This window comes from Halichoeres trimaculatus, unplaced genomic scaffold (genome assembly GCF_033239565.1).
Source record: "Halichoeres trimaculatus isolate MK-OKI-2021-1 unplaced genomic scaffold, fHalTri1.1 fHalTri1_scaffold_8, whole genome shotgun sequence".
Taxonomy (NCBI): domain Eukaryota; kingdom Metazoa; phylum Chordata; class Actinopteri; order Labriformes; family Labridae; genus Halichoeres; species Halichoeres trimaculatus.
This window is the reverse complement of record NW_027437186.1, coordinates 32,447,977-32,460,367: the sequence shown is the minus strand read 5'-3', so window position 1 is coordinate 32,460,367 and position 12,391 is coordinate 32,447,977. Positions and strand designations below refer to the sequence as shown.

The following is a 12,391-nucleotide window of genomic DNA, read 5'->3' as shown; positions in this document are numbered from 1 at the left end:
CTTATACTGGTCTCTTCACTTCTTCACCCAAATTTCCTCTTTTTTTTTTTAAATCAAAAAAGTAGGAGGAAGCTAGCCCGTTTTAAGGGAACACAGGTGTTCATACTCAACACATCTTACAAACTGATTCTTAAGCTTCCTGCAAACTCCACTGAGCTGTTACTTTTGTTTTAGGAGAGTCATGTTAAGACAAGTCTGATGTTGTCTCATACATAAAAGAAGTACTCAAGTCTCATGCAGTTTCTCTTGGTATCAGATTGTCATTCATCAACTCACTGCTAAAGCTCTCGTTGATAAAAGTGGAAAGTTGGAGTATTTAGTATTTTTTCACCATTCCAAAACCAAAATGTGTAAAAATAGTGTTTTAAACTGACTACAAAAAAACTAAACCCAAAGATTAACACCACTTAAGAACAAGGAAGCAAATTTTAATTCTCTACACGATCTTCAAAAAGTGAAAAGACAGATGAAGAAAATCTCAGTTTTGAAGTGTCTAACTTTGTTGCGCAGCATCCATGAGACAGACTTTGATTTTATATTTATATATAAGGCCTGAAGTCATGCTGACAACATAAAAAACACCTCTGAACTGTTTGAACTGAAACAAGCTCTCTTTTTGATGCTGTGTGCACATGGAGCAAACGTCAGATTGGGCTGATTTTTGATGAATAAAAAATCTCATGAACTGCACTCCACTGACTTTCCTCTACTGCCCCTTTTTAATAATTTTTCAGGAGCACATGGTGATCCTCGAGAAATGGCTTTGTTAAATTAGTTGGATTGTTAAATTAGTGACGCTGAATCTAACAGAAAATGTGTTTTCTCTAAATGATTAGCTCAGTCTGTCTTCATCAGACAGCAGGTGTCTCGGAGACTCCCCACTGACCTGTGTGTGAGGCCAGGCTTCATGCTGTTCATGCTGGGCTGCATGGGGACTTTTCCCTGCGGCTCGTTCTGCCGGTTCTTCTGGTGACGCAGCAGGAGGAGACGACCCAGCTCCTCGCACCACGACGACAGCAGGGCTGCGAGGGAAAACACACAAACACACACATAAACATAAGCTTAAGCTCCCAAACAGCACACACAAACACACAGATTTGCCTGAATGAAGATGGGTTAGCACATTGAAACATGAGGTGGACGTTTGCAGCTCTATGTCTGAACTGTGGCACAGGGTTTTCTTTGTTTTAAACAACACTTGTAACAAATCAAATGAATAGGTTTACCCGGTGAGGTCTCTCGACAGTGAATCACATACACGTTTACAGCCTGAAGTTATTGCTAAAGCCTCCAGGGGGCAGCCTAACTCACTGAACCCGATCGATTGTTCAGCTGTGTGGATTTCACAACAGTTACATCACACCATCTCTACCTGCAGTGTAAAATATAAACTGAAATCCATCCACAGAGCAAAAAGGACCTCCCAGATATTCTGCTACAGAGAGAAAGCGGCTGAAATGGAGCATGAGAAGCAGACAGAAGCTGAGTGATCGAGGGTTACAGATAGGATCTATGCAGGAAATAAGAAAGTGTGATATCTTCACTCTCCTCCACTTTCTTCACTCATCATCTCTTCTATGTCCTCTCCTATCTCTGACGACTAATTACAGCCTTCTTGTCCTCTTCACCAACCAAGAGTAGAGATATTTTCTCCTGTGTGTAAATGATGAGCCAATTTCGATTCTATCTTTTCCTCCCCAAATCATTTTGTCTTTTCTGAATCAATCAGATTTTTTAGCTCACTTTAACACTCTGCTTTTGATTTCTGAGGAAGTCAGCATGACAAACAAACAAAAGGAAAGATTACTGTGTTCAGAGCCTCATTTAATAATTTAAAAAGCTATTTTTAGCCGTGTAGACCCAGATACACCGGCTTTTAGGAAGAGCTGTTACCAGGTTTGGGTTTTTTAAAGATGTGATGTTAAAAGAAAGATGCATGCAGGAGGATTACACAGTCTGTGACCCTGAAATTGGCGATGCAATGTGAAGATTTATGAGACAGGAAACAAAAACTGTCCGTTAGAATGGATGATTGAATGTGTAAAAATGAAATGTTTGTGTTTGAATTTAGCTGTCCACATTGAGTTGCATCTACAACTTTTATTAAGATGGATTAAGAAGGAATAATTAGGGTTGCATGATATATAAGTATCAATATCAGTATCAGCCAATATGTTATGGGTATCGCCTGATATTTACTCATTAGCTGCCGGCATTTTCAGAGCATCTTGAGCAATCTCTCAAGACCCAAATAACATTATTTTCTATGACTATGTAAACACCAAAACTCCTAAAGAAGAGTAGACTCTCTTTTTTTATTTGTCTCTTGCTGTTTTTGATCCAAAAACGGACAAATTGATCCTCTCCATGATCGTCTTTACTCATGATTGAGCCACTCTTTCTCTCTGAACTACCTCAACACATCATCTTAGATTGTTTTTTTGTTTATCTGTTTGTTTTACCCTAATATTCATATCTGTAAATATTGGTTATTGGCCATAACAGCAAAATTAAAATCAGATATTGCTATCGCTAGGGGTGGGTACCAAATTAAGTACTGTTATAGGTACCAAATTCTGTCAAAAGTATCGGGTACCGGTTCATGTGAAATCAAAAGGTACCATGTTTAGGTGCCTAAATCCTTTTGACTCTGAGGGAGTGGAAGAGTAGGCGGTTTTCCATGTTGGACATTGGGGAACAAATGTGCTAAATTAAAAAAAATACATATATTTTTAGGGATGCATGATTTTGGACTTTTGCTGATATCCGATATGCCGATATATCACAAACTCTTTTGGCCGATACCGATAATCACGAGTTTGTTTGTTTTTTCACTGTAAAGAAAGCCAAGTCTATCCTGTACTCTAATTTATATGTTACTCTTATTGTGTCTTATTTGTTTAAGAAACACACATAAAACAAGACAAAAAACATTTGATTTTACCATAAATAAGAAATGTATTATTTTTTCAAACTAAAGACATTCAGTATCGAAATACAGAAAAATAATTTCTTTAGATCACATAAACTTTAAATGTACAATGCATTTTCAAACATAACCAAGTTGCATTTGATTATTTTAGAGCTACTGTAACAACCTGGTGACAGACACAGAGCTCTGCGGTGCAAATAAATGAAGTGCCACATTTTATTTAAGGAGCTTATTTTTCAGATGGAAAGTAATAATAATCCTAACTGAATAGCACCTTATCGGCTGTGCATATCGGCAGAAATTTTCATATCTGCCGATACCGATAAAAGTGTTTTTAAGCTTTTATCAGCCGATACCGATAAATGTGTTTCTAAGCTTTTATCAGCCGATACCGATATTGTGCCGATAATATCATGCATCCCTATATATTTTACTATAAAACGAATTGTTATTTTTTACCACATAAACACAAAAAAGTACCAAAAATTGGTACTGTTGAGTACCGGTATCAATCGCTAGGTATGGGGCATCGGTACTGTATTGTTTCAAATGTGAAAGGTACCCATCCCTAGGTATCAGCTAAAGTTTTCATATCTGTGCATCCCCAGTAATAATGTATCAAATTCCCTAAACAATTAAAATTGAGTCTGATTTGGGACCATTTCTAGGAGAAACAGAAAAGGAGAGGAGATAAAATGCAGAACAAAGAAGAGGAGCAGTAACATTTTATTCTGGAGGGGTGGAGAGAGCCAAGCCTCCTAGTTAAAGAGGAATTATTCCACCCTGCCATTACAGAGAGCTTATCTCCCCACTAAATCACCACCTCCACACCGAGGGACCGTCTCTTCAACTGGCAACCCACCATTTAGACCTAAAGATCAGCGCAGAGTGAGCACAAGTGATGGAGTAGCTCTGAGAGGGAGGGAGAGCAGGAGAGAAGCAGCGACTTATCATATCAGCGTGGCTACGAGCGTCCAAATCTAACACGGCCAAGGCCAGAAGTCATTCATAATGGAGTGAGGTTTGCTTGGGGCAATGTGCATATTTAGCCAGCTTAGTAAAGTCAGTGTACATGACCTTGTTTTCACCACATCGTCCCCCTGAGTTAAACCAGCTGCCAACACCAGCACACACCCACAACTACAACTACCACACGCCTCCCTGCTTTCAGCCTGACGCACACACCCACCTTCCTCCCAGTTTTCATCTGACAACTCCAACTTCTATTGTGATCCGTCTGTCTAAACTGTTATTAAAGGTAATTAAGGTGTTATGCTAACTTTGCTTAAAGAGAAGAGAGGATCAGGTGCCAAGAGCGGAGAGAAATAACAAGCCAAGTTTTCTAACGCCTGCCTGCCCTCTGTATTTGTCCCATTTATTACATTTTATCAACACTAAAGCCCAAATCATTCACAGCTTCCTGGTGGAGGAGAGCCAAGGACAGCTTTTTAAGCCTCATTCAAGTCTACAGCTTCAGGACAAGCTGCACCAGAGTCACAGAAAAGCTCCACCGAGCTAACCAAAATGACAAAGGATGGTAAAAAGATGTACGAGCACGAAACATGATGTTAAGTTTAATCACCTTCCTCAGATCTACAATCAGACCATAGATTTACAGCGTCATGAAATAGTAACTTCTCTTCCTGGTGAGCAAATTCTACAGCACAGAGATCAAAGACGGAGCTCGGTTGGGGGGAAATGGTTCGAGTTTTTCTCCCAACACAGACAGAGAGAGGAGAACTGATGTTTTTCTTATCCCTCTGTCTGCATGCAGTTTGAATGTTTAATGGTGAGTCTTGTCGAGCTTTGCCCAAACACTGGATAATCTGGAGAGACTGTAGCTACTGTTTGTCAGTGTAGGCTACTCTGGAGTGTTGTGTGAAAGCACTTTATCACACTTTGAAGGGCTGTAATTGTGTGAAAAAAGATAATTTGTGTCTACTTCAATAACAAATAGAAAGAAAAGTGTTACGACTTGGGACTACAGTTAATTGAGTTAATTCATATATGACACTAAAATTATCACTTTCATTGACTCCCTTTTCCAAAGATGTTAAAAGAAGTGTTTCCCTACCTTTAAATGAAGGATCTGTGCCCATACACATCCGGTAAAGCTAATCTGCTCATTCAAACCTTAACACTACCACCAGACGCATCCAAATGAATTCATGAATGCAAAGAAAGGCATTTCAAACTACCCCTTGAGATACATGACTCCTGTCTAGGTGACCAAGGTCTCTGGAGTTCATTTGAGTCCCCATAATGGGCTTTGACACAGTAACAACTAGTCTGTTTAGTCCCCGGCCAGCAGAGAGAGCAGAACATAAGCTTATTTCTCCGGGAACTCTCCTGAACCCTCTCCCAACAGCTCCGTTTCTTAGAAGCTGCAGCTTTCTAAGTGAGTAATGCCCCGAGACATATGGGCCCTCCTCACGCAGGCTGTGTTTAATGCTGTATGGCTGACTGATAGCAGAAGCCCAGGCTCGTTCTCACCTTACCTCAGCCCCTCTGGGATCTGCAGGGAGCCAGAGTAAGCCCTGGTAACAGGCTGCAAGGCCCATTAACTAATGACAGAGTGGGTGTACAAGTCCTCTTTTACAAGCAAACCCCAACGCTAATTACTATGAACTCTGATAGCGCTGAGTGTGCCTGAGTGTGTGTGTGATTAAAGTGTTTGAGCTTTTCATTTTGCCGGTTAAATTAAGACATATAGCTTATCATCTGATGCTTGGACACTGTAAATGTGTGAACCATGATACAACAGAGCTAGCTCAGGGAGGATAACCCCACTTGGTAGATAAACACTTAAAGGAATTTCAACTTAAAGCCAAACATGAAGCATTTTTTAGTGTTATGTTGGGCCCCAGTGGGTGTAACTTGTTAGCATCCTGCAATAAAGCAAAGTGAAATAAAAAACACACAAAAATGCAAGAAGATAAAATCAATGCCAAAGAGTGAAAGCTTAGAAAATATTATTATAGTCTCAGCTACAATCAGGCAGATTTTTCCTGCGTTTGCTAGCACTGTCTAATGCTACACTTTCATTTACCACCAAAGTGAAGCTAATGCTGCTAATCATAAATACTGTTGAAGTCTATGCTAGCAAACTCTGATGTTTATAAATTCTCAAAGCTCAGGCTAATGTTACATTCCCTGGCACACCCTACAAACGTTGCCTCATCATGCTAGCTCATAAAATTTTGCTAGCTCCTTGTTGACATTTGCTAACTTCTGCTAGTGCTGTCTAAACTTTCAGCTAACACCGTATTGATTTAAGCTAATTTTTAAGAATTTGGGCTAATGTTAAATTCCCTGGTAGATCCTACAAATGTTGCCTTATCATGCTAGCTCTAATCACATTCAAATTTCTGCTATCTCCTTGTCGACGTATGCTAACGTCTGCTAGTGCTGTCTAATGTTAAACTTTCAGCTAACACCTTACTGTTGTAAGCCAATTTTTAAGAATTTAGGCTAATGTCAAATTCCCTAGCAGGCCCTACAAAAGGCTTCTCTTGCTAGCTCTAATCATAATAAAATTCTGCTAGCACCTTGTTGATGTTTGCGAATGCCTGCTAGCGCTGCTTAATGTTAAACATTCAGCTAACACCTAACTGGTGCAAGCTGAATTTTAAGGATTCAGGCTCATTTTGAATTCTTCCGCAAATGTTGGCTGATCTTGCTAGCTCAGGCTCTCTTCAGTATTCTGCTGGCATCTTGTTGACATTTGCTAATTTTGTTAACGCTGGGTACTATCAAAATCAATGCTAGTATCCCATCAATGTAATGCTAATTGTGATTATCCCCCAAATGTTTGCTAATCTTGCTAGCACCTTGTTGATTTTTGCTAATTTTGATAAAGCTGGGTACTGTTAAACTTTCAGTTATCAACTTCTAATGTTTAGCTAATTTTTAAGAATTCAGGCTAATGTTGAATTGTCCCCCAAATGTTTGCTAATCTTGCTAGCACCTTGTTGATGTTTGATAAGGTCTGCTAGCACTGCCTACTGTAAGACTTTCAGTTATCAACTTATTAATGTTAACTAATGTTTGATAACTCTTTTGATAATGCTGGGAACTATCAAAATCTCTGTTAGTATCCCATTAATGTAATGCTAAATGTGATAGCTTAGCCAAACTAAAATTCTCTGGGAGACTCCACAAATGTTTGCTAATCTTGCTAGCCTCAAGCTATGTCAAGCATCCACCTGACACTCTTCTCATGTTTGCAAAGTGTGTTATTTCATAACAATGCTAAACTTTTTAGTAAAAAATAGTGTTAATGTGAGCTTAATTAGCTGCCAGTTACAAATTTGTAATCTCTGCAAGCTAGGGTTGCCAACCGTCCTGTATTAGCCGGGACGTCCCGTATTTGAGCCAAAAGAGGCGCGTCCCGTACGGGACGTTGTTTGTCCCGGCCTCAGAGGTAAAGGCAAGATGCATATATTTTTTCTCTCTGTGCACCATGCATTGTGTGTCTGGCTGCCTGCCATGGCCGTGCTAACGGTCGTGTGACCCAGTCCCAGTGCGTGCGCGCTGTACTGTGTAGCGAGCATAGACTGTACGGTAGCGAGAGACTCCCCCCCCCCCGCCGTCCCGTATCTCTCTGCCTCAAAGTTGGCAACCCTACTGCTAGCATCTTACCATTGTTTGGTTGTCATGTTAGCTCTGACTAAACTTTCTGCATGCAGTGCACCAATGCTTGCAAATTTTCTTTGGTTGAATGAATGTCAAACTGTCTGCAGTTACTCAACTGAGAAGTGCAAATTTTGCAAGCCCTGGCCAATATAAATCTACAGACACATCACTACCATGACATAATAAGTTATTCTTTAGATGTTTTATCCTATTTGTCAAACACCAGCTTATTGGCAGGTATCAGAGATGATATTCGAAGGCTTTTGTTGAAAAAGCTGCTTTGAGTTAATTTAGATGGTGGTGATCACAGGTGCTGTTTACCATCCTTAAGCTGTTTCAAGGACACTTTACAATTACTCTCATAGCTTGATTAATTCCTGGCAAAGCTCTAGGTGAATTTTGCACCCCTGAGAAGCTTGAAGGAAATAAATAAAATTTGCTTTGTGTTTTCACGTTTTACCTCCTTTTTAAAAACTTTTCCTTCACATCATGTCTGAGAAAAATACCAAAGATCTGGCTGTTCAGCTGCATTTCATCACCTACACTGCCCACATCAGGCTTTAATAGAGACATGAAAAACAGAGCATGCAGCTCTATTATATATTTTCAGTAACAACACAGACGGACAGAGAAGAAAATACTGCATAAAATGTACACTTTTCTGAGCATGAACACCGCAGCACTAGACACAGAAGCCTTCTGAGACAATGTGTGGGATGATAAAAAGAAGCAATTTATAAAAGATATCATAGGCAGAAGTCTGTACAACACTGGCAGGTAAGTCTGTGTGGGTACAGAGCATTATGCAGGAGACAAATATAGTGATATAAAAACCTGCAAAATAAAAAAAAAATAAACTTAAATAAATTCATGCATTTTGCAAAAGTGTAATGGAATCCATTTAAGCAGTCAATGATATTCCCCATCCTGCCCCCTCTCTGTTCAGCCAACTTCTCCAGAGGGAAGAGCATGTCAAATGGGCTTTAGTCTCAACAGCTTGGAGGCAGAGCAACTCAAACATGCCCTGCAGAGAGACAGCTCTGTGTCAGAAATCACACTCAACCCAAACCAGGCATTAATGGGAGCTAACTCTTTGAACATAGCTAAAAAAAAAAAAAAAAAAAAAAAAAAGAGGAATCCCAAATCTGAACAGTTTCTCACTTTTAGTGTGTTTTTTTTCTCATTTGGTTGCCTTCAAGAATTCAGCTCTGTTCATTTCCTCGTTGGGCCAGTTTGACAGAATTTCATCAACGACCTCTGGCTGAGCACCAGACATGAGGACAGAGGGAGGAGCGGGGGAGGATGGATGGAAGGATGCTAGACAGAGGACAGGTGGATATGGAGGGAGTGGGCGTATCCCCTCCTCCCCAGGAATGTTTGTGTGTGGGTCACAAGCCAAAAGAGAGATGCTGCAGCCCAGAAGGGAGGGTAAAGCTCTACCTGAGTCACTCTGACATCTCCTGCAGGTGCTGGTTTCTGTGGGGTTCAAATTACACATTTTTAAGAGGGGCAGAGTTATTAGATTCAGCATGAACACCAAACATGATAAAGCATGACGGCTGGATCTGACTGAAGGTACGACATGTCGGAGCTCTGGTGGGATATGAGGGGTCTCTGTGTGCTGGTGGCCACAGGAACAAAACATTCAAAGTGTGGGTGGAGCGTCGAGTCAAACTAAGCTCGATGGAGACTTGCTTAAAACTTTAAAATGTTTGAACAGCAAAGAATTTATGGAAGTTTTAAGTGATCTGTCTCATCTGTGATACACAATCCTTTGGGTGCACTTGGGAGCTGCAAAACACAAACAAAATGACGCAAAACTCAAGCGGTTTGTGCTGAAGTTGTTAAAGTTTGTGTCACTGTGGCATCTGAGGTCAAAGCACCAGAACGTATTTCCTTTCCTCCTTGTACGGTAAGTGCAGTTTGGCCTGAAAAAATCTCATCCTGCTTTCTTTTAGCTGTCACAACTATCACTGAACTCTTCCTGGTGACAACAGAGGCGTGTTCAGGCTCCTGTGACTGGGGTTGCACAACTTAGACTCTGACTCAAACAAGAGAAGTGGAACATACATGTTCACACACACATGAATAAATAGTATTTATGAATTTGTTCAAGTCTAAGCTGATCCTACACAGCAAAAAAACTGAAATCTTAACAAGTTTTTTTAGTCTTATTTTAAGTAAAAATTGTCTTTTTAAACTCGATATGAGCCAAATTCAACTAATCAGTCCAGAAAAATGTCTTGTTTCAAGTTATTTGAGGACAAAAATGAGGTCTGAATTGCTTGTATCAAGTACAAAAAATTTGCTGACGGAACAAGAAGTTTGCACAAAAATTTGCTTGAAAATTTTTAGAATAATATCTTAATAGAAGTAACTTTTCTCTTGTTCCATTGGCAGATTTTTAAACTTTTGTCTTTAAGAATAAGACAAAAACACTTGATAAGATTTCAGTTTTTTTGCAGTGTATCTACTTCAACCATACAGTCATACACCTGTGATTTCAAAGTAACAAAACAGAGCAGGTGATATTAAAACCTCCTGCTAGACTTTTTCCAGTGTCACAATTCAAACGTACTTACAGGACTTATAGATGACATCAAACTGTCAAAAAAATAATGCCAGAGGCAATTTTTCAATGTGAAAAATTGTGCTTATTTTTTTAAGGGACTGGTTCTACAACTTATTCTAAAAGCTTGATTTAAAGTCCCACCTCTAATGAGGCAATATCCAATCACAGTACACGATTTTGATTTGGCACCCTGAGTAGCCAATCAGATTTTATAGCTGGGCTGTTCCACCCTGGCCAGTCCTCTGGATAGTCTGGTTAATCTTTTTTGCTTTGATGGCACATTTACAGGCAACAGTATTACTTTCAGATTGTCACCAGCTAGAAATTACTCACAGTATTTTATTAAATTTGATATAAAATATTGTTTCTCTCATGTCATTGCTCTCTGACCAACATTTACCTCTACAAATGTTACCAAACTCAGCCCACAGGGAAACACCTGCACATTGTCCAACTTGCAAATAAATAGTATTAGACCTTCACCAGGCAAACAGTTTGATCAAGGGACCAAGCATGTTAAATAGGAGGTGGTGGCCTCACACCTGCACACTTTCTCTCATCGTGACCCCAAAATAATCAGTTAATCAAAACAGCTGATAAGGATTAAGTTACCTGGCTGAAAGAGTAAATATGACAAAAATAAAATAAATACAGTTTACAATCTACAAATGCATTCACAAGAATATTAAGGGGGGAAATCCCAGGAAAATAAATCAGAACAACTCCATAGAGGTAAAATAGTCTGAGTTGACAGAGTTGGTTCTACATTCAATTCAATAGGCTGCACCTCGATGCAGTATGGCATTTAAATACATACTATGTAGGGACGCAGGATATATAGGCAGCAATATTGATATCAAAATTGGCAAATGTTGGTCATTTTTTTAGCATGTCGGTATCAGCCGATGTGTAAAAGTGGGCCAATATTTACTCATTAGCTGCTGGCCATTTTCAGAGCATCTTGAACGATCTTTTGAGATCCAAATAATCTTGTTTTCTTTGACTATATTAACACCAAAACTACCTAAGAAGAGTGGACTCTCCTCTTTTATGTCTCTCTTCCTGTTTTTGATCAAAAAAAAAAAGGACAAAACTCCAAAGCTCAATCCTATGATCCTCTCCGTGGTTGTTTTTTCTCATGGTTGTCCTTCACACATCATCTCAGATTGTTTTTTTTTGTTTAACCAACATTAATATCTCTAAACTTCCGTTATCGGCTATAACAGCAATATTAATATTGGATATCTGTATCTGCCAAATTTTCTTATTGGTGCATTTCAATACTATGATACTATTCTGTATCATATTAGAAACAAATGCCCTAAAATACTTCAGAGGTGAAGTAACAAAGCTATAAACACTCAGTCAAAATAGGTCCCTTGCATCACTTCCCTCTCAGCTCTACATGACGGGATGTTTTCTGCACCCCGTGAACCTTCTTTGAATGACATCACAGACCACATACCACATCCCACGCTCGGCACTGCAGGTGTGCTTTGGGTACATTTGTTGTGACAGAGGTTACGGCTCTGACCTGCAGATTTGACCTACATCGCCAGTGGAATATGAAATACAGGTGGTCGGTGGATCTGCGTCACATGCTCCGTGAGTCAGCGCGTCCTGCTTACAGGACTAAGCCTGGGGGTCACAACCTTCCACATCTGTATCAGAAAACCGTCAGAACACACAACGATCCCTCACACACAGCGAGATAACACTCACCTAATATCAGCGTCTGAGTCACATCGCAAATATGCACAGTTTTAGTCATGTAAGGCATGTAAACACACACGGTAACACAGGTAAGTAGACACAAGCATACGTAGAAAAACAGACAAAAAAAGGAGAGTAAATATGAAAAGAGAGGTGTGTGTGGGTGGGTAAACAAACACAGTCGGTGTCTGGGTTTTGTGAAGTATACAGTAAAGCTCCTCACTCGACTAGAACAAGCATCAGAGAACGGCAGACTATGAATGAACTGCTCTTATCAGCGGCGTGCAGATCCCCACCACTGGAGGGGAACTCACAAATATCACACGCCTAATTATAAGCAGACACACTCCTTGTCTCTCCTTCCACAATGTGTCTTTTAACCTCACACTGTTATTCTCCTTCCAATGAAACTATTAGGGTGAAAAACACAATCAAGAATTCTGAGATTTCTCCGGGCTGCTGTTTCATAAAAGATGAGGCGGTGATTAAAAAAAGATGACATTCCAGCTGCGGGCCTTTTTACAGGTGAATTAGTAAGA

The 12,391-nt window shown here is 39.8% G+C and overlaps 1 protein-coding gene across 5 annotated transcripts in view; it reads right to left on the bottom strand.

Moving 5' to 3' along the window:
• The window catches only part of zmiz1a (zinc finger, MIZ-type containing 1a), a 140,177-nt gene that overhangs the window by 13,114 nt on the left and 114,672 nt on the right, over positions 1 to 12,391 (bottom strand). For 3 of the 5 annotated variants that reach the window (XM_074675577.1, XM_074675574.1, XM_074675579.1), the window contains 2 exons: positions 9,008 to 9,043; positions 887 to 1,022 (listed from right to left, as the gene is read on the bottom strand). In XM_074675577.1, the coding sequence (XP_074531678.1) occupies positions 887 to 1,022; positions 9,008 to 9,043 (172 nt within the window). The remainder of the gene's footprint in view (positions 1 to 886; positions 1,023 to 9,007; positions 9,044 to 12,391) is intronic. The other 2 variants (XM_074675576.1, XM_074675578.1) reach the window with 1 other exon arrangement.